The following is a 25,075-nucleotide window of genomic DNA, read 5'->3' on the forward strand; positions in this document are numbered from 1 at the left end:
ATTGAATAACAGTGGTGATAATGGACATCCTTGTTTCACCCCGATCTTATTGGAAATGCTTCTAGCCTGTCCCCATTACATATAATGCTTGCTGAAGGTTTTAGATAGATGCTATTTATTATTTTAAGGAAGACTCCATTTATACCTATGCTTTCTAGTGTTTTTAATAGGAATGGGTGTTGTATTTTTCAAAAGCTTTTTCTGCATCTATTGAGATGATCATGTGGTTTCTGTTGGTTTTGTGTTGATATGCTCAATGATGCTGATAGTTTTCCTAATATTGAACCAACCCTGCATTCCTGGTATAAATCCTACCTGGTCATAGTGTATTATTCTTGTGATAAGTTGCTGCAATCTATTTGCTAGTATTTTTTTAAAATTTTTGCATCTATATTCATTAGAGAAATTGGTCTATAATTTTCTTTCTCTTTTTGACTCTTCCTGGTTTAGGTATCAACACCATATTTGTATCATAAAAAGAATTTGGTAAGACTCCTTCTTCACCTATTTTCCCAAATAGTCTATATAGTATTGGAATTAATTGTTCTTTAAATGTTTGATAGAATTTGCTTGTAAATCCATCTGGCCCTGGAGATTTTTTCCTAGGGAGTTCATCAATGGTTTGTTCAATTTCTTTTTCTGAGATGGGGTTATTTAAGTATTTTACTTCCTATTATGTTAATCTGGGCAATTTATATTTTTGTTAATTTGTATCCATTTCACTAAGATTGTCAAATTTGTTGGCATATAGTTGGGCAAAATAATTCCTAATTATTGTTTTAATTTCCTCTTCCTTGGTGGTAGCTTCACCCTTTTCATTCTTGATACTAGTAATTTGGTTTTCTTCTTTTTTTATTTTAATTAAATTAACCAAAGGTTTCTATTTTATTGGTTTTTTCATAAAACCAGCTCTTAGTTTTATTTATTAGTTCAATAGTTTTCTTAATTTCAATTTTATTAATTTTTCCTTTGGTTTTCAATATTTCTAATTTAGTGTTTAGTTGAAGATTTTTAATTTGTTCTTTTCCTGTTTTTTTTAGTTGTATGTCCAATTCATTGATCTCCTCTTTTTCTATTTTATTTATCATTTAGAGATATAAAACTTCCCCTAAGAACTGCTTTTGCTGCATCCCATAAGTTTTGGTATGTTGTCTCATTATTGTCATTCTCTTGAATGAAATTATTGATTGTTTCTATGATTTGTTGTTTGACCCAATCATTTTTTAGGATTAGATTATTTAGTTTCCAATTATTTTTTAGTCTATCTTTCCATGGCCCTTTATTACATATAATTTTTATTGCATCATGATCTGAAAAGGATGCATTTAATATTTCTGCCTTTCTGCATTGGATTGTGAGGTTTTTATGCCCTAGTACATGGTCAATTTTTGTGTATGTGCCATGTACTGCTGAGAAAAAAGTATATTCCTTTCTATCCCCATTCAGTTTTCTCCAGAGGTCTATCATACCTAACTTTTCTAATGTTCTATTCACCTCCTTAACTTCTTTCTTGTTTATTTTGTGGTTAGATTATCTAGTGCAGAGGGGAGGTTCAGGTCCCCCACTAGTATAGTTTTGCTGTCTATTTCTTCCTGTAACTCCCTGAACTTCTCCTGTAAGAATTTGGATGCTATACCATTTGGTGCATATATGTTTAGTAATGATATTACTTCATTGTCTATGGTGCCTTTTAGCAGGATGTAGTTTCCTTCCTTATCTCTTTTGATTAGATCTATTTTTGCTTTTGCTTTGTCTGAGATCAGGATTGCTACCCCTGCTTTTTTTACTTCAGCTGACATAATATATTCTGCTCCAGCCTTTTACCTTTACCCTGTATGTGTCACTCTTTTTCAAATGTGTTTCCTGTAAACAACATATTGTAGAATTATGGTTTTTAATCCATTCTGCTGTCCATTTCTGTTTTATGGGAGAGTTCATCCCATTCACATTCACAGTTATGATTATTATTTGTGTCTTTTTCTCCATCCTTTTCCCCCTTTATGCTTTTCTTTCTCCTTTCTCCTTTCCCCCCACTAGTGTTTTGCTTTTGACCACCGCCTCCTTCAGTCCCTCCTCCCTTCTATTATTCCTTTCCCTTTTCTTCCCCTTTACCCTTACTGCTTCTTCCCTCCCTTCTTTCCCCCCTCCCTTTTCTTTCCCCTTTTCCCTCCTACTGCCTATAGGGCAAGTTAGATTTCTATACCTAACTGATTATTTATGCCCTTGAGCCAAATCTGATGAGAGTAAGGTTCAAACAATGCTCACCCCCCTCCCTTCTTTCCCTCTGCTGTAATAGAATTTTGTGTCTTTTCCTGTAATGTAATTTACCCTTGTCTGCCTCCTCCTTTCTTAGTACATTTTCTATGATCAGATTAATCCACTTATTTGGATCCATTTAACCCAGTTGACTAGATTTTTTTTAATCATTACATCTAAGTCACCTAATATCAATCCCCTTTATGTATACTCCTTTAACAATACAGTTCTCAAGAGTTGCAAGTGTCATCTTCCCTTGTAGGGATGTAAACAGTCCGCTCTTATTAACAACATATTGTATCTTTCTGTCCCATTTACCTTTTTATGTCTTTCTTGAATCTTGTAGTTGAAGATCAAATTTTTTGTTGAGCTCTGGTCTTTTTATGAGGAAGGTTTGGAAGTCCACTATTTTGTTGAATATCCATCTCCTCCCTTGAAAAATCATGCTCATTTTTGCTGGGTAGTTGATCCTTGGCTGCAATCCAAGCTCCTTTGCCTTAGGGAATATCATGTTCCATGCCCTGTGGTCTTTTAAGGTAGAAGCTGCAAGGTCCTGTGCAATCCTGACTGCGGTTCCATGATATTTAAATTGTTTCTTTCTGGCTGCTTGCAGCACCTTCTCTTTCATCTGGTAATTTTGGAATTTTGCTATTATATTCCTTGGCGTTTTCAATTTGGGATCTCTTTCAGGTGGTGAGAGGTGTATTCTTTCTATGGTTATTTTGCCTTCTGGTTCTAGGACTTCAAGGTAGTTTTCCTTTATGATTTACTGAAAGATACTGTCTAGGCTCTTTTTTTCATCATGATTTTCAGGTAGTCCAATAATTTTTAAATTGTCTCTCCTGAATCGATTTTCTAGGTCGGTTGTTTTACCGATGAGGTATTTTATGTTTTCATCTATTTTTTCATTTTTTTGTTTCTGTTTGACTGATTTTTGCTCTCTCATAGAGTCATTAGTTTCCATTTGTCCAAGTCTAGTTTTAACAGATTGTTTTCTTCTGTTAGTCTTTGCACTTCCTTCTTCAATTGGTCAATTATGTTTTTTAGGGAGTTGTTTTCTTCAGTGTACTTTTTTCCAATTGGCCAATTTTATTTTTTAAGGATTCTTCTACCTCTCTCATTTGACTTTTAAAATCCTTCTTGAGCTCCAGTGTACTTTTTTTTTCCATTTGGCCAACTGTATTTTTTTTGGGGGGAGATGGCTAGGCAATGGGGTTAAGTGACTTGCCCAGGGTCACATAGCTAGTAAGTGTTATGTGTCTGAGGCCGGATTTGAACTCAGGTCCTCCTGCATCCAGGGCTGGTGCTCTATCCACTGTGCCACCTAGCTGACCCCAGAACATCATATTCTAAGCCTTCTGCTCCTTTAATGTGGTAGCTGCTACATCTTGTGTAATCCTTTCTGTGGCTATTCCTGGCTTCTTTTTCTTTGACCTAGACTATCTGGAATTTGGCTATAATATTCCTCAGGGTTTTCATTTTGGGATCCCCTGTAGGTGGTGATTGGTGGATTCTTCCAATTTTTATTTTACCCTCTGGTTCTAGGATATTGGAACAATTTTCCTTCATAATTTTTTGAAATATGATGTCTAGGTTCTTAGATCATTGTTTTCAGGTAATCCAACAATTATTAAATTATCTCTCTTTGATCTATTTTCCAGGTCAGTTTTTTTTTCCCCAGGAGATATTTCACATATTCTTCTATTTTTTACAGTCTTTTGACTTTGTTTTATTTGTTCTTGTTGTCTCATGGAGTCATATATATTTATTCCAGTTGCCTGATTCCAATTTTTAAGAAATTATTTTCTTCAGTGAGCTTTTGTACTTCTTTTTCCATTTGGATAATTCTACTTTTTAAAGTGTTACTTTCTTCAGAATGTTTTTATTCCTCTTTTACCAAACTGGTAGTTGTCTTTTCATAATTTTCTTCTTTTGTTCTCATTTCTTTACCCAACTTTTCCTCTACCCCTCTTATTTGATTTTGAAAATCATTTTTGGCCTCTATCCAGGAATTCTTGTTGGACTTGTGTCCAATTAACATTTTTATTTTGAGGCTTTGCTTGTAGCTGTTTTGACTTCATTGTCTTCTTCTGAGTTTGTGTCTTGAACTTCCCTGTCAGCACAGTAGCTTTTTACGGCCAGATTCTTTGTTGTTGTTTGCTCATTTTCCATTCTATTTCTTGATTTGGAACTCTATGTTAATGTTGGGTACTCTCTCAAGTTTCAGGCTTTTTCATACTGCTCTTTTCAGAGCTAGTTCTGAGGGTTTGGAAGTTTTGGAAGCTTGTAGACTGGTGTGATCTGGGAAGAAATATAGTTACTGTTCTCTTGTTCTGCACTCTTGTTTTCACCAAGAAGGGCACTTGATCCCGTGGTATTGCAATTGGTACTGATCCTCAAGGTCCCTCTTCCCTTGGGTCCAGAAATAATACTATTCTTCAGAGTCTTTAGGTAATACTTCTCCTTAGCACTTCCATTCCCTTTTGACTGAAAGTACTCTTCTCTGCCCTTAAACTCTGACTCAGAAGTACGTATAGGGAATAGAGTTGCCAAACATTGTTCAGACCTGCATCCAGTGTTAATATAGGGTTTCCCTGTAATCTTTTTCTGATTAATTACCAGGTCCTCTTACAATCCTTGGCCTTAGGGCTCCCAAAGCTGCTGCAGCTTCTGTCACTACCACCTAGTTCAGGGATGAGGAATCTGAGTCCTAGTCTTGCTACTAGTGTTTTGTCCATATGGGTTCCAGCCAGCTTCCACCTGTGTCACAGATCATCTTTCTGACTTCCTCTGTTGTCTTGCCCTGGAAAAATGTCTCAATCTGAACTTTTGTTGGTCTTGCCACTTCAGAATTAAATTTGAGGCATTATTTTAATGCTTCAGGGGGAATTTTGGAAGAATTCAGTTAAATGCTTTCTCTACTCCACCATCTGTCCCATTTGTCCTCTACCACTCTTAGCTCTTTAATTCTACCAGACATTCTTGTTGAGCTTGTGTCCAATTAGCATTTTTGTTTGAGACTTTAGTTGTAGCTGTTTTCATGTTGTTGCCTTCTGAGTTTGTGTCTTGGTCTTCCCTTCCACCATAGTAGCTTTTTATCATTATTCTTTTTATTTTTTATTTTATTTTATTTTATTTTATTTTATTTTATTTTTTGCTGTTTTCTCATTTTTCCAGACTATTTCCTGACTTTGAACATTATGTAAAAGTTGGTTGGGCTCTGCTTGCCTAGAGTGGGGAGGCACTGTGTCAAGCTTTAGGTTTTTTCATGTTGCTGTTTTCAGAGCTAGTTCTCAGGGTTTAAAAGTTTTTGGTGCTTCCAAAGTGGTGTGATGTAGTGAGAGTTGTAGTCACTGCTTTCCTGGTCTGTACTTTGATCTGTACACAGGAAGGGCCCCTACTTCTTTGAAGCTGCAAGTGCTAGTGCTCCTTTCTGCCTTGGAACTGCAACCAGGGTCACTGCTCCCTTGTGACTGCTCAGAAGTGCTCATCTCTGCCCAGGAACTGTGATCCAGAACTGCTTATTGGCAATAGAGCTGCCAATAAGGAGCACTTGCAACTAGTGACAGCAAAAGGACCTTTGTAATCTCTTTCCGATTGGTCCTCTGACTCCCTTACCATCTCTGAGCTAAAAGTTCCTAAAGCATCTGCTGCTGCTACCACCTCCCCACCTCCAAAAATTGCTGTTAGTGCTGCAGTCATTGTTCATGGGCTGTGGACAGGCCTCCACCCCAGTGTCACAGATGTTTTCTGTCAATCTCCTAAGTTGTGTTAGTCTAAAAAAAAGTCTCACCTCAACCTTCTGTTGGTTCTGCTGCTTCAAAATTTGATTTGTTATTTTAAAGTTGTTTGGAGGGGAATGTTGAAAAAGTTCAGCTGGGTTGCTGCCTGTAATCCACTTTCTTGGCTCTGTCCCCCTCCATATTTTATCACTTGGAATTTTTTTTTTTAATAGGGGAATGATCTGGTCAGAGACATTTTAAGAATATCACTTTGGATGCTGTGTGAAGGATGGATTGAGAAGGAAGAAGATGGAGGCTAGGAAGATTAGAGAGATCAGGAGGGGCCAGTTTTGAAGAGCTTGCACAGCGCCAGTGAGAAATGATGAAGTCCTAAACTAGGATATCAGCTAGGTAACTGGAGGGAGGTAACTTTGCAAATACTAGGGTAAAGGGTTTGAAGGAAGAGGAAAGGATGAATCCAGACTTGGGACACTGAGACACTGGCAGAGTATTGTAGTGTCCTCAATATAAATAGCGGTGTATGGAGAAAGGAAGGGTTTGGTTTAAATTATATATTGGATATGCTGAATTTTCAATAATTTCAGTAGACAGAGATTGGGTGGGGGTGGATCTGTTATAACATCGGAGGGCAATTAAAGGAAAGCAGAAAGGTGATTTTACTGGAATTTTTTTTTTTGGTGAGGCAATCGGGGTTAAATGACTTGTTCAGGGTCACACAGTGTCAAGTGTCTGAAGCTGCATTTGAACTCAGGTCCTCCTGACTCCAAAGCCGGAGCTCTATCCACTGTGCCACCTAGCTGCCCCTTGGAAATTTTTTAAAAATGCAAGAGAGCTGAGAAAAATTCTAATGTCTGCCATGCAAGCCTCAGTCTTGCACCTGAATTAGCTTTTCCCACCTCAATGCAATCTTGAATCCCTTGGACGAGTTCCTCCCCCAGGACACCCCACTTCTCCCCAAATGCTCCTGCCTGTCTTCACAGAGACTCCTCCTCCTCCTCCAGGCACGGGGCGGCGCTGATGAGTCGGAGCTGAGTCTATGGTTCCTTTTAGCCCTCTTTTCCTTCATTTTTTCCTGGCCACCACCCCTGCTTCCAGGCGCTGCTATGGTAACAAAGGAGGAGGAGCTGCGCTGCCCCGCCCCGGCCCCAGTTGTCCTTTGGACTGGGCCTAGGCCTGCAGGTGCTCCTAGCTGGGCCGGATTCCTGTGCTGCTCCCTTTCTCTTCCGGCAGCCTGAGCTCCTCCCTGTGCTCAGTCCGCATCTCCTGTTCCTCCAGGCTCTGTCCCAGAGCGGCTACGCCAACCCGGCAGTGCTCCTTGGACCGCCTACCCCAGCAGCTGGACAGCGCCAGTCCTTTGCCTCCTGGGCAGCTCGCTTCAGCCTGGGCCTGGCTTTTCCCAACACCCACCCCACGGACCCCTGCTGGTGGCCTTTGCCAAAACCACCCCCTCCTCCACTCCTGGTCCTCTTGGCACCCTTCCTCCCTCTCTCCCCGCAGCTCGAGCTGACGTCGTGTCCAGCATCCTCCAAGCCCCACCACCTGCCCATCCATCCTTCTCCCTTGAGCTTCACCAAAGGTAATTCTGGGCTCTTGCTCCACCTTTTCCAAACCCTGGTCCTACCCACCTGCTCCCCATGTAACAGAGCTAAGCTTTTTGCTTTTCATCACCATCCCCACCCTGCTTCCTGTATACCCACCTTTGGCCAACTACCCTCTGCATCCTCCTAGTTTTACCCATTCCTCATTCCTGTAAAAACCCCAGTTCCTGCCCAGCTGTGGCTTCTCTCAGCTTAGCTCATGCTCTCTTCTCTACTATTACACCTTGCTCAGATCACAGAACTTCCCTCTGATTGCTCTGGGACCCGGAAGGTCCTTAGTCTTGGGGGGATAAGGTAGCTGCTGAGGAGCTTGTTTCCTTCCTTTCCTTTGAAGGTTGGGCAGAAGGCCCCTTCCTCACCTTCCCTTTCTCTGGCTCCATGGCAAACAAGCCTGAGGAATGGAGCACCCAAATCTCCTACCTTGTTCTAGGAGTAGTCTCTCTACATTCTGCTGTGCACACTGCCAGGGTGAGTGGCCCAGTATCTGGGGGTGGAATTTTGAAAAGTTATGTTCTTTTACATCATCAGAAGTCATAGAATACCTCAGTGGGAATCTTTGGATACTATAGGCTGGGTGGTGGGAGGGCCAAGCACTGTTTCTTTTGACCTTCCAGGCTACAGAGATTGTTTTTGGACCATGTGTAGGTTAATCAGCTCCATTTTAGTCTGGCCAATGTAAGAGTGTGAAGAGGGTATGTGATGCATGTAGATTCAAGCGGAGAAAATTACTGTAAATGTTGGTGGATGGGAATGGACAGAAAGTTGAGTATAAAGTTAGAGGAACAACTTCTGGCTCTGGGCTGCTCAGAGGGTGGTATTATAATGGTCCCTTCTTGTCCCAATGACCTAATTCTCCCTTTCCCCATGTTGCCAGGTGAATCGAGGGGCTGCAGCAGGCTTCCTACTTCAAGCCCTAGCTGCCGCTGCTGCATTGGTTCCTGGTCCCCAGACAGATACCGATAACCAGATGGGAACCTGGGTGGCCACAGTCATCGGCCTTCCTCTCTTGGCCTTTGATTTCCATTGGGTGAATGGAGACCGATCTACGGCCAATCTGCTTCTAGGGGGTGGTATGGTCCTGGGCATGGCTGGGGACTATCTGGGCACAGAGACCCGGGCTGTGGCTGGTCAAGCTGTGGCCCTGGTGGCTGCAGTAACTATCCTCATTGTGTCTGTCTTCACTGTCAACACTTATGGAATGGGTGGTGGTGTGGCATTAGGTGCAGCCAGTCTCATGAGTCGACTGGAGAAGGAGACTCTACTGCTGTTCCTCCAAAAGGAAGATGCATGCAGATGGGCCCTGGCTGTGGGGAATTGGGCTTATCGTTGGGCTCTTCACACTCAGCACTTGGAATTGGATTGACCACTGCCTGGGGCAGATGCAAGCAAGACCCCTTCAGGAGCAGATGATTCCTATGGGTACTAACTCCATTCTGAGGATGCCAGTGAGGCTACCTGGGCAGGTGCTGGATCCTGTGGGACTTGTGCTGGAGGAAAAGGCAAGGCAGGTGTGTGTGCTGGGGGCTACTTATTATGGTTAACTCTTTCTTGTACTGTGCTGTCATCCACATCTCTGGGGGCTTGTATGATCAGAAACTCGGGCTAAGTTTTCTCTCTGTTGTCATTACCTTCTGGCTGCCTCCTTCCTCCTGTACTTTCCTGCTCCATCCCTCATTGGCTAGGACCTTCCTATGGGTTAGCTGCCCAAGTTTTTTCTTTGTTGAAGAAATACAACCCCAATGATTGCTGGAATATGGCAAGGGGATTGGCACACCCTAGGCAAGAAAGGATCCTGTGGAGATAGAGTAGGTGTCCTGCTAGTGAGGGGCTCTGCCCAGAGTGGGTTTTCTAGAACCATCACCCTCATAGTTCCTTCCTAGGGCCCCAAGACTTCAGTATTTCCCTACACCCAGGGATTAGTACTCCATTTGGTTGGGGGGTGGAGTGAGGAGGGAATGTTGCAACCCTTGGGACCTACCTTCTCATTTTCCTCTTACCAAGGATGGAACATCGAGGGACATATGAGTTTTATCCAAAGGGCACTGTTTTTGGCTGAACTTGTATATGAGACAGGAGAGGAATCTGCCTTCTGCCTTTCAGTGACATTTTAATAAATATTATGGATTATTAGGGAAATGTGAGTCTGCCTGTTCCTGAAGGTAACCTGGCCATTTCTGTTCCATGTACTCAATCCCCATATGGCCAAGGCTAACTCCATACCTGAGCTCAGGGGCAGAATAGGCTCTAGTCTCAAACTACCCAGCAGGGTGGCCCTGGGGTGGGGGAAAAGGAGGAATATTGGATTTAGGGTGCCCAATCTCTTTCAATGAAGAAATCTTTCCTTTGGTGGCCTGAGGTCCCATATTTCCCAGCAGTTACCATTTAACCACTTGGAGTTAAATAAATACAGTATTCCAAGTTCCCAGTATTGGGATCTATGTTTTGTCCCTCTTTCTTCCCACTCCAGCTATGGAGCAGGATTCATGTATTCATTTATTCAATAGACCCACTAGGTACCTACTCTGTGAAAGGGACCTCGTTTAGAAGGAGATGGGGGAGGCAGAGGGGAGAGAGAGAGAGAGAGAGAGAGAGAGAGAGAGAGAGAGAGAGAGAGAGAGAGAGAGAGAGAGAGAGAGAGATTGTAGACACTGGTTCTGCCTCCCTGCTCTATTCCTTCCCCCAAGTCTCCCCACCCCCAGCTTATAGTCTAAAACTGGATATAAGAACAATCCCTCCCTGGGTTAGCACTCCTCTCTGAAGTTACTTTGCTCATGGATGTTGGCTTGTAATTAAGACCTAACTATGTCATCCCTCTGTTTGAGAATATTCAGTGGGTAAAGACTGCCTATGGGATAAAATACAAACTCCTTAGTCTGCCTCAAAGCTACATTTCTGACCTTATTTCACACTATATCTCTTCATGGATTCTACATTCAAGCCAAATTAGACCCCAATTCCCATTCTTATTACATTCCCACAAAGTGCATCTCATGTCAGAAAAGTCTCCTCCTCTCTCCCTGTTGAAGCCCAGATCATATACCACCTCCCTCATGAAGTCTTGCACCTCAAATTTTCTTAGACACTTTATCTGGACCTCTCTTTTGCCTCTTTCAAATTCTACTTGGCATCACACTTATTTATGTATATGCCACATTCTCTCTAGTAGAGCTTAAGCTTTTTGAGGGCAAACTTTTTCCCCCACATTTATTTTTGTACCTTCAGTGCCAAGCAGATAATAGGCACATAATACATTTAAAAAAAAAATAAAATTAAGGGCTAGAAAAGTGGTATAGACAGGAAATTCCATAGGAATTCAGAGAAGGGAGAAATTCTTATAGTTTGAAGTATCTAGAGAAGGCTACATTAAGAAGTAGGCATGTGAGCTGGGCCTTGAAGAATGGGTAGGATTTCACTAGATGATTTCAGATAGAAGGAATGGCAACGAGAAAGACAAGGAAAGCCTAAGTAGAGATCTGAGGAGTGATTTGTAAGCTAGTTTGGGTGGAAGGTAGATTGGGATGACTAGTAATTGGGACAAGATTGTGGTGGACTTTGAAATAGCTCAGGCAGGATCTAAGTCCTGTTCAGGAACTGGAGACCTTAATGGAGAAGTAGGCCCCCACCACTTCCTACAGCAGGTTTCTCATCCTGTCAGAGTTCACACAGCACTTTATCTTGCACCTTTTCAATGTACTTCTGTAATACTGTATATTACAATTATTTTTAAAATAATTTATTTATTTCTAGTTTTCAACATTCACTTCCATAAGATTTTGAGTTTTAAATTTTCTCCCCCTTCCTCTCCTCCCCCTTCCCAAGATGGGGTATAATCTGATATAGGCTCTACTTTGTATATTACAATTATAAGTATGCTTGTGGGGGCAATGTGGCATGGTGGATACATAGCCAGCCTTGGGACCAGGAAAGCTTGAATCAACATCCTACTTCTGACACATGGTTGCCAAGTCCCTCAGCCTCTTAGTGTTCTAGGTAATTCATTAGGATTATAAATTGCAGAGGTGCTGACAGGTTGGGAGTCACTTGGGAGCTCTCAATAATAATGAAATCACAAATCTTTTCCTGATTCCTAGATATATCTTTTGCTCCTACAAGACTGAACTTCATAAGGGGAGGGACCTTATCTATATTTTGTATCTTCCCCCCTCCCCCATCACAGTGCTCAGCATATAGGCACTTAGTATATATTTCATTTGTTGCACTGGAAGAAAAGAAGCTACCCTGGCCTAGTCCCCATCCATCATATTTGAGATCCTTATGCCCTGGGACCCCCACCACTCATGCTGATATCTATTAGCCAGCCAACTTGGGGGAGGGGAAAAGGTTTTTGTTGTTCAGTCGTTTTCCCTCGTGTCTGTACAATTAGTGTTCGTCAAAGACACAATCCTTTCCTGGGTTGGCACTCCCCTCTGAAGTTACATCCTCTACTCCAGGCACGGTGGTACCTAAAATTTTAAAGGGAACTTAATTTATCTCCCTTCAAAGGGTCTTTGATTAACGCAGGCCCTCAGTCACATCTGCTAAGCCTAGTCTGGAGCTCTGCCACCCTGAGAAATCAGGAAACTGCATCTCGAAGGCGGCCCCCAATCCTGAGCTAGAAAGGGCTCAGGAATGAGGTGAGCTCCTCTAAAGAGGCTTAAGGTAAGCACGTTTGGGATGAGGGAATATTATTTCCGAAGGAAAGTGTTCAGGCCCCGCCCCCCGCCTGTCATTGGGTGGATAAAGGATGCCCTCGCCCCAACCACTAACAGTCCACCAGTGGGAATCAGCAGGAGAGGCGTGGGCCCTAAGAAGGCGTGGCTCAGGCCAGATAGCCTTAGCTGAACTTCAAAATTGCCCCGGGATTCTGAGCTTCTGTCTTCCACTCCAAGCCAGGGGTTCCCAAGCAGTGGCCTTCTTTCCCCAGGTGGTCTGGAAAGGGTTTCCCTGGGGCCGTAAGTTTGGGAAGGGAGGAAGAGGCAAACACTCATTTTCCCGTAAGGTCAAAGGAGGACCAGCCCCACCCCCTCCGCAAGGCTCGGGGGAGACCCAAACGTGCTGACTCCCTGACCTCCCTCGAATGAGGGAAAAGCATGCTATGCTACCGGCCTGGGAGATCGCTGAGGAAAGGGCCCGGGCTGGCTGGGAGCCTCACCTCCAGCGTCTGGAAAGTCGGCACAATCCCTTTCGTCTTAAACAGACCAGAGGGGCAGGGAGTGGAAAACTGGGAAGCCAACGACTCCTTACACCCGGAGGCTTAGACTACGGGAGGAAGAACTTTGCAGCCCTCCGCCTTCCGGCCCTTTCTCGGACTCTCCTAGTCTCGCCCTCGAGTCTTCATTAGCCCCACCCCCTCGAGCCCTGCCTCTTCCTGTCCTCTGAGGTAGGGCGGGGCAGGGGCCTGGGAGAAAGGCGGTGAGGGGGCGGGGTCTATGAGGTTCCCGCCTCCTCTCGCCGATTGGTCACTACTGGAGCTCCAGCTCTAGGCCTCGATTTCCCCCCCAAACCCCTCCCTCTCTCCCCTCCCCCTCTCAAGCGGCAGGCTGATTGGTGGAGGTTATAGGGTCACGTGATGGGCGTCGCCGCCACTGCCTCCGCGGGGGGTGGGGGGGCGAGCGACGGAGCGGGCAGTGAAAACAAAGATGGCGGCGCCGCCGGGTTTGGTGTCTGCATCTGGGTCTAAGTCAGCGACTGACGCGGCGGCGACGGCGGCAGTAGTTTCGAGAAGACGCGCGGGCGGCCGGTCCCTCTGAGGCGGCGGCGAGGAGGCGGCGAAGCGGCGTGAGCGGCGGCAGCGGCAGGAGCGCGCGGTGCCCCTAACCCCCTCCCCCTCGGGCGGCGGCGGCGGCGGCAGCGGCAGCAGCGGCGGGAGCGCGCCCGGCTCTGCCCGGCAGCCGCGGTGGGATGTCCGGGGCTGAGGAGGCCGGGGGCCCAGCGGCGGCAGCGGGGGGACCCGCGGGTTCCGGGGCCGGGCCCCAGGGCGCCTCCGCTATGGCCGTGTCCGTGCTGGGAGAGGCGGCGGGGCCCGGGCTTCCAGATGAGGCGGGCCTGCCCGCGGGCCGCCAGCTGCCCCTACCCGAGGCCGGCGGCGACCCAGATGCGCCGCCCAAGAAGCGGCTGCGGGCGGCCGAGGCGGAGGCGGCGGCGGCAGCGGCGGCCTCGGCAGCGACGGCTTCGGCTTCGGCGTCCGCGGGGAGCGGCAAGCTGGAGGAGCGCCTGTACTCCGTTCTTTGCTGTACAGTCTGCCTGGACCTGCCCAAGGCCTCAGTCTACCAGGTACGGCCGGGATCCTTAGAAGCCCCCTCACCCCGGCTGTCCCCCTTACTTCCCTCGGGAATCTGGGCACACCTGAACCCTAACACCGTCCTTTGCCCGGCCCCCCCCTTATTGTTTCCTAGCCAATCTCTTAGTCTGCTTTGAGGGATTTCTATACCCTCTTACCTGTCTGGAAGTACCAGTACCACCCATGTACTCGACATCCCTACCCTCAGGCATTGTCATGGGGAACTCCTTCCCCTCCCTTTCTCCTTCGATCTAGTTTTTCTTTATCCCCTTCCTTAGTCTCCCCAGGCTGGGCCCAACCTTTCCCCATCGTGTCTTCTGCGCCGTCCTCCCCGTATTCTCTTCCCTAGCTCCCCCCCACATACACACCTCCATTTCACCTTAGGCAACTTCATCTTCTCTTTTCCCTTCCATCGTCCTCTCCTCCCCCCATTCTTCCTGAGGGGAGCTCCCTCAGCCTGGATCTCTTATGATTTTCTCATTTCTCTTCCCCCCTTGTTTTTTTTAAAAATTCTTTCCTCCATTTGGCCCCCCTCATCCCGATAATTCTCTCCTTTTCTTAGTAGTCTTATCTTCCTTCTGTTGTCCCCTTACAGGCTTACCACCTGACCTCCTACCATTTTTGACAACCCTATCTCATCTTCACATCATCTTTAGGAATCTTATAATAACCTTATTTCCCCCATAGACTGTCCTACCTCCACCCGTTGGGACTGTGATTCCCTTCTATCACCTAATCGGATTCCCTGCAGTCCTTCCACCTATCCCTTCCTTCCCTGGTCCTTACCACTCTACTACTTCATCTGTCTGTATTTTGCCTTTTGTTCACCCCCACAAACATTCCTGGTGATACAAAGAAAACCGGGGTAAGGGGAGAATGTAAAATAAAGATTAGTAAATATAAAGTAATTTCAGCAATGTCCACTTTATCGATTTTGGTCACCTCACGCCACCCCAGTATCAGTTTATTCCCTGAATCTAGCCTGATACTACAATTCCTACTCCAACCTCCCTGATTTTAAACACTCCCTCTATACCCCATTCCTTACTCTCTCTTTGTAGCTACTTCCTCAGTAAAGCAGCATCCCTTCCTCCCTCCAAACCCTGCTGACTTGTACTCATATCATTGCTTTTTTCCCAACGCTCCCACTTGGCTCTCTCTCTTAAACCCCACTATGTAATCCAGCCTTCCTTTCCTTATTCTCCCCACTTGTTCTTTAATATCACTCCTGTTGATCTTTTTTCAGATGGGGGAGATGCTCCCTCCTTCACACCTGGTTGATGCTCCCCCCCCACCCCCAATCTCTTGGAGGTGGGGTGGGGCTCTGTGAATGTTTCATTTCTTACTGGTGAGGCTGGAGAGCGAGCAGGGCAGAAAAGCATCTACTGGGGTCCTTCTTCCCCCTTAAGGCAGATGAGATTATCCTTCTCTCCTTATCCAGGGTCATCTGTATCCTTGTGTTCCTGTTATTGTGCCAAACATTCCCTGTGTGACCCTACAGGGAGAAATAATGTAGCTTATTCATGCTGCTCTCCACCCTTGGGAACAGGAATGTCTTTTCCCTCCATGTTTTTCCCTGCCTGATTCTTCCCCCTGTCCTCAATGTGGCTTCAGAGTCCTTTTACCCAGAATTTGTTAGATGTTCTCTTGACCCCATTTTACTTGCCAGACTTATTACCTCAAGTCACAAAGTCAAAGGCTCCGTCATAACACCTGATTGGTTCTTGGTTTATAGGCCCCTTTTCTCTTCTAGCCAAACCCAGCGTGTCCTATCTGAGGCTATCCCTTCCCCAAATCTGTAACCTAATTCACTTCTCTTCCAACCCCAACTGTATTCCCAGCCTTCTGCTTCCTTTCTCCTGGACTGAGGAATGATAACTTTTCCCCTCTCCTTTCTCCCTCCTGTTGTTAATTCTTCTAATTTGGTTTCATCCTCTACCGTCCTTGAACAAAACAAAACCAGCCAGATTTAAGTATGACTCTCATAAGTATATCTTCTCTGTACCTACTCTTTTCCCTCTCATACATAGGCTAAGCTTGGTGCCTTCTCACCACCCTCATGGCCAATTTATCCACCCCCATTTGGGGGAGATAGTGATATCAAGCCTTGAGCCTCATATGTAGATAAAAGGACTTTTGGTGGGAGTTAGGGGAATTTGAACACATATCTTTTCTGGATGGAAAGATACTCATGTATTAATGTGTACTCTTTAGTTCCTTAGGAAATAGACTGTTGATTGGCTCTCCTGAGATCTTACTTAGGGAATACAGCATTCATTCTCCACTCCACTCCCCTTTTCTAATTCTCTTTCCCCTCCATTTGAAAAGCTCTGGTTGGATCTGTAGGAATCAGGATTGTAACCTGAGAACAGTGAACAGTATTTTGGCTTTGAAGTCTATGAGGCTTCTTGTGAAGGCTTGGCTTGCACCTGGTGGAAGTGAGATTGGTAATTGAAAGAAGAGGGGAGATACTCCTTTTCTCTTCTCCGAACCCTTTCTTCTTTGCCCTTCTACCTGGCAGGAGACTGAGACAGGTGGGAATGTCTTGGCAGGTCTCCAGAACTCGGTATGGGCAGATACTGTAAATAGTGTGGGCTTCTTCAGAGTCGCCACACACCTAGTCAAGTCTTGCCGTTTTTCTTTTCTGACAATGGGGTGGAGGGCCTGTTTTTTGAGATTGAAGCTTGGAGACAGGAGGCTAAGGCAAGCATTTCTCCAGTCTTAGTGCTGGATCATGCTGAGAGTTTTTGGGGTCTGAAATAGTTCTTGAACCTTTCTGTGATTATCAACATGTTACTTCTCCCATCCAGGCTTTGATATAAATAAACCTATGTGTGATTCTTCCTGAATGTTACAGGCCTTCATTGTGCCAGCAGTGTTCCCCCCAGCCTCAGGGGCTGACATTAGAATTTGAGTTGGAACCTTGTTTAAAAAATATTGTAATTCAAGTTGTGGGGGTGATTTGGGAGGGTTGTTTTGAGAAGGGAGAATTCCACAGAAGGGGTTTGGGGATTACCTCTGTGGGGCTGAGCCAGCCATCAAAATGCAAAGGTCATTGCTGCAATGACGTTACACTTTGCTGAGCTGGCCCTAAAAATATCCTCCTGGTGTTTTAAGAGGATCCTTCTGATTGCTCTGTTTGGGGTGAGAACAAGTCTGGGCAGCTTCCTCTTTCCCCAGGAGGGAAGGTCATGCTAGCTTTTCACAGCAGCCTTCATGGGGAAAAGCATAATTTGTGTTGACAAGTTGTCCAGACGTAGGCAAGTTGTGACTGCTCTTAAAATGGCTGCTAATTCTGAAAATAAGGTCTACCAGCCTTCTCTTACTGATACTTCCTTCTCCATGAAGCCCACTCTCAGTCCATAAAGTGGGACTGGAGCCATAAGTAATTCTGCAATACCTTTCTGCAAAAGATATTGTGTAGAATTTCCAGGGAGACTGTCAAGTTTGTACAACAGCTAAACATGGGCTGTAACTCATCATGCCATATGCCTGTTCACTGACAAGGTACTCTGAAGCTCCTAGACTGGGAGGTCTCTAGCTTAGACCTGACTTTGACCTTAAGGATAAGATAAAATAGGAAAAAGTCCTGCAGCCATCATGTGGCCAGCTTCTTGCTTTTAAGGCTGAGGGGGCAGCCTTAGGGCTCCAGGGCAGTGGTCTCTCCCTATAGACCTCAAGCTGGGTCCTTGACAAGTAGGCAGATTGAGAAGGGGTCTTGGCCCTCTTGGTCAGACTGGTTAAAACCAGTCTGGCATGTTTTCTGTAGTTGTGGTATTCCCATTTATTAGTAAGCACTTAACTGGCCAGCCTAGTTAGGAAAATTAAAAAGTTAGGCTATGCCAGCCTAAATGCCAATAAGGTTCTTCTCTAGAAGTGTATGGCAGAGTTGAGGCACTGCTGTTTGCTTTTTTTGTGCCTCCATTAACATTAGTGTCATTTTATCCATGATGTATGGTATGGTAGTCCCTTACCTTCCAAAGCGATCCATATTCTTGTTGTAAGGTAGATTTTGGCTGTTGAGGTTTCTTACCTTAACATTGATATATAAGGATTTAACATTGATATATAAGGATGATCCTGATCCTCTCCTCTGTTTCTTAGTGTTGGGGCCACTTCCACAGCATGAAATAGAAGGCCCACCATTTCAAGGCCTTAGAGGAGCTCCAAAGCTATCCTTTCTGTATTTGTGCAACTTAGAGGTTTAGGATGACTAGAAGCCCATTATTGAATGTGCCAAATTTTGGAAATCTCATTTACTCATAAGAAAGACTGCCTTCAGAAGTCACTGGAGAAGATTTGGGAATAAGCAAGAAATGTGACTTCTGTATAATTTCAAGAGATTGTATTGTGGTGCGTCTTAGTTTGCATATGTTCTTTTTTGTACACAGAAATGTTGTGTAGTCCCAAATCAGGTGGTAAGCCAGCCCTGTGAATAGCAGTACCTCATGAATTGGGCCTCCCTTGGAAGGCAGCAAGTCCTGCCAGAGCTCAGAATAGTGGGAAGTGTGAGTTGTAAACTGGTTGGATGATGGCACTGGATTGGCATGAGTGTCCTCTGGGTAGCTGGTGGAGGATTTGTTTTAGGGGGTTACTAGATCCACATCTTCAGCTGACAGGAGACCCAGTGATTTGGGGTAATATATACTGTGCCTTGGACATACCAAACTAAATTGACATGACTTCTGTTTGCCTCTGGTCTGAAGTGAACAATCTTATTCAGGGACAGCCCAAGTGTCAAACACTTGGTGAACGAAGGAAAGAGGCTAGTGTATTTTTTTTTAGCAAACTCAGATGATCTGTTAGGAGTGGAGGGAAATAGGCCTTAACTGCTCAAGGGGCATCATATAATCATGTGATAAATTCAAAATGGAACTTTCAAAGCTGTCCTGTTTGTGTTACCTTCTACATTTTTAAGAAGAGATTCAATGATCTTCTTTTCTGTTGCTTTTTGAAACCCTATTGCTATCCAGCCCACCTCCCCCCTTTACCAATTTCTTCCATTGAGGAAAATAATAATTATAGCTAACGTATAATAATAAAATAATAGGTAACACAATAATAGCTATAGTGCTTTAAAATTTGCAAAACCCTTTACAGATATCTCTTTATCACAATAATCCTGTGAAGTAGATGCTATTATGCTATTTTTTAGTTGAGGAAACTTGAGGTAAACAGGTTAAGTGATTTGCCTGAGGTCACACAACTAGTAAGTATCTGAGGCTGGATTTAAACTCGGGTCTTTCTTACTCTAGATCCAGGGCTCTGTCTACTGAATCACCTAGCTGCCCTTGGGAAGAAAAAGGAAAAACAAAACTCCTTCAACAAACATTTATTAAGGGCCTACTTTATACAGAGGTGGTGCTGGGTGCTGGAAGAGATGACACATACTGGGTTCTTGGTCCTCATGGAATTTGTCATTTTGTATATGACATGTACTAGATATAACTATAAAATCCAGTAATGTAAGAGAGGTAAATGTATCCTGTGAAGGTGAGAATGTTGTTACTGAGTTGGTAGGAACCTGAGAAGACTTCATAAAGTAGGTAGCATTTGACCTGGACTTGAAAGGATAGGTAAGATTTCCACAGGTGGAAGGATGAAATTCCAGGCATAGAACAGTGTGAGCAAAGGCTTGGAGGTAAGAAAGTATAGTACATTAGTAGGGAGTAGAAAGTAGTTCAGCTTTACTACAGCACAGAGTACATAATAGGCTAGAAAGACAGTGTATTGCCATATAATGGAGGGCCTTGAATTCCAGGTTGAGACTTTTAAAATTTTATTACCTAAGCAGTGTTGAGCCATTTAAAGGTTTTGAGCAGAGGACTGGCATGAACAAGTATGCATAAGGAAGATTAGTTTGGCAGCATGTGAAAGGTAGACCAGAAGAGGGAAGAGTAGAAGCAAGATTTCCACAAAGCCACAGACCTTTCCACTAAAAGATAGTCCTAGCACTCTTGAGATGATGTGCCCATCTCTGGCAATGCAAGTTTGGGTATTTGTGTGTGCCTAATCTTTTACATTGAGTCATTGTTGCCAGAGACTTCACCTTATCTAGAGAAATGAGAATGGGATTGTTAGATCTACTGCAAACTGATTAAGCCATTTAGAATGGTTAGGTTAAATTCTCTCACCATTCAGACCTTCCTGGTATTAATCTGGAATGCTAGTCGTTTGGAATTCCCCTCCACACTCTTCAAGGGAAGCTTTAAATGGAGTTGAATCAAGGATTATTGACAAATTTATTTTTTTAAAAAGCGAGTGCAAGATTAGGCAGATGCAAAGCTGCCATTCTGCCTTGCAAGGTGAAAATAGTCTCATCACACCATCTTCCCAAGAAAAAATGCACTCTTTATGGTTCCTGAGGAATTACTAGGTTGCCTTCTTCATCATCTTTTTTTGTGTATGTGTGCTTTTTTGGGTTTTTTTTTTGTGAAGCAGTCAGGGTTAAGTGACTTGCTCAGGACCACACCGCTAGTATCATGTGACTGAGGCCATATTTGAACTCAGGTCCTGCTGACTCTACAGCCAGTGCTGTATCTACTGAGCCACCTAGCTGCCCCATAGTTTGCCTTCTTCTGTTTGTTTGGTCTACTTCCCAAATACATATGTCTACATGATTTCACATAAATTAACATAAAATTTATTCATGTAAAATTCACATAAAAAAATTAAAACTTCAGCTTGGGACTTTCCACAAAGCATCATCTTTAATCACATTTGCTTCTATTAAATCATTGTCAGAAATGATAGAAGACCCAGTGAGGGTATTCTGCTTTGGCGGTTTCCATGTAGATGTTTTTTGTTTGTTTGTTTTGTTTTTTGTTAATGACTCTTGAATGACTTGGTTTGAATTTTTTTAATTTTTAAAAGATTATTTGTTTACTTATTTTTGGTTTTCAGTTCACTTCTATAAGACTTTGAGTTATAAATTTTCTCCCCCTGCTCTCCCCAAAATGGCATGCAATCTGATAATAGGCTGTACATGTACATTCATATTAAACATTTTCACATTAGTCATGTTGTAAAGAGGAATTAGAACCAATGGGAGACACCACAAGAAAGAAGAAACAAAAAAAAAAAGAGAGCAAATAGTATGCTTCCATCTACATTCAGACTCCATAGTTATTTTTCTAGATGTGGATAGCATTTTCCATCATGAGCCTTTTGGAGTTACCTTAGATCTTTGCATTGCTGAGATGAGCCAAGTCTATCAAAGTTAGTCGTAGCATAATGTTGCAGTTACTGTGTACGATGTTCTTCTGGTTCTGCTTGCTTCACTCAGCATCAATTCATGCCATGTGGGTGTTTTTCACTGTACTGTTGTCCACCTACTAGTTGATCCATGTCTATTTGTACACAATGATGTGGAAACTGGAAGGTTAGGCTTAAGTATGCTATCTTTTTGGAGATAGCAGATAAGCACAGTGTAAATTGACTAGTTTGGTTTTTTTTTGTTTAATCAGGAGACAAAGGTTGAAAATGAGTTTGTTTTTACCAAAAATAAGGAAATCTGAAGATGGGTAGGACCCCATCCTGAGTTACCTTAGAGAAATTATACTAACTGGAGACACCTAGCCAGACCTCCCTCCGGAAGTCAATGCCACTTTCTGTAGTATTGTTGAATGTTATTGTTGTAGACATAGTTAATTCTTATTCTCTCCCCTCCCCTCCCCAAATGGAACTGTAACCTTTCCCACTGTTTGCAGGAAAGTAGAATGATATTTGCTTGGTCCAACCCATATCTGGTGATTAGTGGCATACTTGACAGTCTCTCCTCTTGAGTCATCCATAGAATCTAGAGCTGTAAAGGACTTGAGAAGGTTATCTAGTCTTCTTTCATTTTCTGGATGAGAATTGAGGCCTCTTTATCCTTTTAAGGTAAAGAGATTGCCCATGGTGACACACAGTGGCAGAAACTGAATTTGAATCCAGTGCTTGCAGCTTTGATAAACCTACTTCATTCAGTACCTGTTTACTGTGCGCTCTTCTTATGGAAGATGCTGGCTAGGTTAAACTCCCTGGAATGCACCATACTATGAGATACAGTTCCTAGACTTAGAAAGCTCATTCTGTCTAGGGTTCTCTTCTGGCCAGAGATGGGCATAGAATATTTAGACTCTGCCCTTCTCAGGTAGTTACAGGAATCTAAATGGGCTGGGCCTGTGTTTTAGGTAAAGGAGATAGCTCTTTGTACTTAGCAATCTTCCCAGAACATCAGGGTACTAAAGTGTGAGCAGTATGGTATACAGACGGTTTGTCCTCTGCAGGTAAAATTTGTTCTTTCGAATTTAACTTGGGCTTTGAAAAGAGCTGTGCCTGGCCTCTGTGAGCCAGTGGGCTCTTCCTGGTTCTGTGTACTGGACACAAATGGCTTTTAAGGAAAACTCCAAAGGTCAGTATTTTAAGTTTCTGAATTTTGACAGATTTTCCAGCTGGGCACTTTCTCCATAGTGTCTAGAAGCACTGTACTAGGTCATTCTCTCTTAGTTCAGTTGGCCAAGTCCAGGGGTCACTGTGGCCCTGATGGGGTTATGGAACTTGAACCACTAAAAGGAAAAGACCCTCAGTCCTTAAACTTTCTCACACATTTCATCCCTGATGCATCTGGCCCATCCCAGTATAATCCTTTTAACTGTCTTTTCATTGTGGCCCTACCACTTAACTCCTTCCATTGTCTGCAGCTGGCCCACCCAGGCTACTTACCACTCCTAGATCCTAAAAGTCTTTCTGTATAAAAATATCAATCTTACCCCCTTTAAATTGTGGAGATTCTTAGAAGCTGGTCCACTTAATGTATTGTTGTCACAAATACTGCAGATTTACTAGAAATCTTGCCCACTCAATCAGTGTATAATAAAACCTCACTACTCTGACTGAAAGAAGGCTTGAGTGGTCGAATTCTTTTGAGGCAGACCAACCCAGTACCCTTGCATTTTGAGGTTCCCAGCACCCCTAGACAGCATCAGCCCCAGCACTTGTGTTTTAAGAGCTCTCAGTGAGCTTCTCTGGGGAACCACCTGAAGAAGTCTAAGCACACATTAAGGGTCCTACCTTTCCCCTAGGGCAGTGGAGACTTAAAACAGCCCCTAACTTCTTTGTATTAAGGGAATTCATCAAAGCCTTTATTTGGCTTCCTCATGCCTGTGCTGTGGCTCTGTAGGAAAGTTCCTTTATGTGTGGGGGTGAAGAGTGCAGAAGAGCATCACACAGCTGGTCAATTGGTTTTTCTCCTGTTAATGTTGTGCTTAAAGTTTTAATCGTAATGTTCAAGGAATTCACTTCTGGTTCCTATGGCAGCTGCACCTTGTTTCCTTGCACAGGTTTAATTTTGCTGCATATAACTGTGCAAAATAGCATATTACAGATCCTTCGGGAACCTTTGCTTTGCATTCAAGCAGCCAGACTTTTGGGCAGTAGAGCTGAGGCCTGAGCTAGGCTCATGAAAATAGTTTGGATTGCCATTTTTAGAGAGGATTCAGAAGCATAGGACAGAGAGGTCTTTGGGAGAAGATACATTTTAATAAATAAGATCATCATGAAATGTGTGCAGTATAGATTCTTTTAATATTTTTTTTAGTCAGTCAATAGTCAATAAACAATTATTAAGCACTTATGTGCCAGGCACTGTGATAACTACTGGGGATACAAAAAGAGGCAAAAGATAGTACCTGCCTTCAGGAAGCTTACAATTTAATGGTATGCAAATACAAAGAATGATCCCAACTGAATAATCCCAACTGAAAAGTTTGTCTTACAGGTGAAAGTAAATATATAAATGTATGCAGAAAAACTATGAAGACAATAAGTATAAATACATGTAATGTAGTTAATTAAATGCAAGGTAGTTTGGGAGGTACTGGCAGTTGGGGGAATCAGTAAAGGCTTCATGCAAGAGATGATGCTTGAGTTGAGTCTTGTAGGAAGAGAGACATCCTGGGAAGTAGAAGGGAGGAGGGACATCATTCCAGGCATTGGGGATGGTCAATGACATTCCACATGATAATTTGATACAAATATATAGGGTGATTATGCTTTTGTTTAACTTCTAATTGGCTTTTTCTAATTGGCAATTATTCTTGAGTCTAAGTGAGTTACTAAGAAATATTTATGCCATAATTTAATCTTTCTCCAAGCCTTTTGTTTACCTGCTGTTAAGCCTCCCTTGATGGCCTCTTGAACACTGGTTTCATCTCATAAGCATCGATCTAGTCTCCTTTCTTCTCTGCAATTTGAAGTTTGTAAAAATGCACTTAGTCATCCAATGAAAGCCTTTTGTAGTTGATTCGATTTGTCAATAAGGCAGATCAAATATTCATTAATAGGCAAGCCGTTGGATAGAATAGACACACCAAAGTAGGACCTTGGAGATATCCTTTTTACTTTACAGAAGAGGAAACCGAGGCACAGAGAGGTACAGCAGGCGTATGCACCCAGCCAGTTTGAGGCATAATAGTCAGGTCAGTTGACTCCAGATCCAGGGATCTTTTGTTAGAGGAGTGATGGACCCAAGGAACAGAATAAAATACATGTTTTTGGACATGGCAAATGTATGGATTTGTTTTACCTGATTATGCTCATTTGTTTCAAGGGCCCCCCCCCCTTTTATGAGGATGGGAAAAAGAAGAAAGAGGAAGAAGGAAGAAGCAATTCTTTTAATATTTAAAAAAAGCCCCAAAGATCTCTTTGTAGATATTTATCCCAACATTTAAAAACCCCAAGACAAGAAAGGTAGAAGTTTTGTGAATTTCTGATGAAAAAACAGGAATTTTTTTGTTAGCATTTTTATTTTTAAAATAAATTTTGTATGTGCATAAGTGTACATACACACATCTTTCTACACACACATACATACACCTATACGCATGTAACACAGTGCCTTTGTTGAAAAGAGCAAGTAGATTCCAATCCTCCAGCCCTCAGGGCTGGGTATGGCATAGTAAAACTATAGGCTTTCTCAACTGCTGTTTTTCCCCTTGACTACCAATTCAGCAGTTCTTCAAGATTCTCCTTCCTCCCTCTCCATCTTTCCTGAGGATCACCTACTGTAAGTTATGTATCAGTTGCATTTATTTTTCCAACAATGCTTATGTTCCCCAAGTAATCCCCAGAAACTGCTTAGGAAAGTAAGACCCTATTCACTTTTTCTTTTTTTCTTTCTTTTTTTTTTTATAGGCATTTGGGGTTAAGTGACTTGC

General features: G+C 43.4%; 2 protein-coding genes and 1 long non-coding RNA gene across 4 annotated transcripts in view; 2 read left to right on the plus strand and 1 right to left on the minus strand.

Annotated features, from left to right (window-relative positions):
* Positions 1-6,226: 6,226 nt before the first annotated feature.
* TMEM276 (transmembrane protein 276) lies at positions 6,227-10,035 on the plus strand. 2 transcript variants are annotated; one of them, XM_078153832.1, is made up of 5 exons: positions 6,227-6,389; positions 7,275-7,575; positions 7,932-8,065; positions 8,472-9,105; positions 9,599-10,035. In XM_078153832.1, the coding sequence occupies exons 3-4, from the start codon at positions 7,976-7,978 to the stop codon at positions 8,958-8,960; spliced, it is 579 nt and encodes a 192-aa protein (XP_078009958.1). In that variant the 5' UTR covers positions 6,227-6,389; positions 7,275-7,575; positions 7,932-7,975; the 3' UTR covers positions 8,961-9,105; positions 9,599-10,035. The 2 variants fall into 2 exon arrangements, with proteins under 2 accessions (XP_078009958.1, XP_078009957.1); XM_078153831.1 differs by lacking the exon at positions 6,227-6,389 and having other exon boundaries at positions 6,993-7,575.
* A 1,279-nt stretch (positions 10,036-11,314) lies between these two features.
* LOC144457055 (uncharacterized) lies at positions 11,315-12,915 on the minus strand. Its single transcript, XR_013486369.1, has 2 exons — positions 12,750-12,915; positions 11,315-12,060 (listed from the first exon to the last, which is right to left on the minus strand). It is a non-coding gene; the product is annotated as an uncharacterized LOC144457055 (long non-coding RNA).
* A 261-nt stretch (positions 12,916-13,176) lies between these two features.
* The window catches only part of ZFTRAF1 (zinc finger TRAF-type and ring finger containing 1), a 41,616-nt gene continuing 29,717 nt past the window's right edge, over positions 13,177-25,075 (plus strand). Inside the window, exon 1 of the mRNA XM_020995427.2 lies at positions 13,177-13,870. Coding sequence (XP_020851086.1) covers positions 13,499-13,870 — 372 coding nt within the window. The 5' untranslated portion in view covers positions 13,177-13,498. The remainder of the gene's footprint in view (positions 13,871-25,075) is intronic.

Source organism: Phascolarctos cinereus, unplaced genomic scaffold (assembly GCF_003287225.1).
Source record: "Phascolarctos cinereus isolate Bilbo 61053 unplaced genomic scaffold, phaCin_HiC Scaffold_4;HRSCAF=312, whole genome shotgun sequence".
Lineage (NCBI taxonomy): Eukaryota > Metazoa > Chordata > Mammalia > Diprotodontia > Phascolarctidae > Phascolarctos > Phascolarctos cinereus.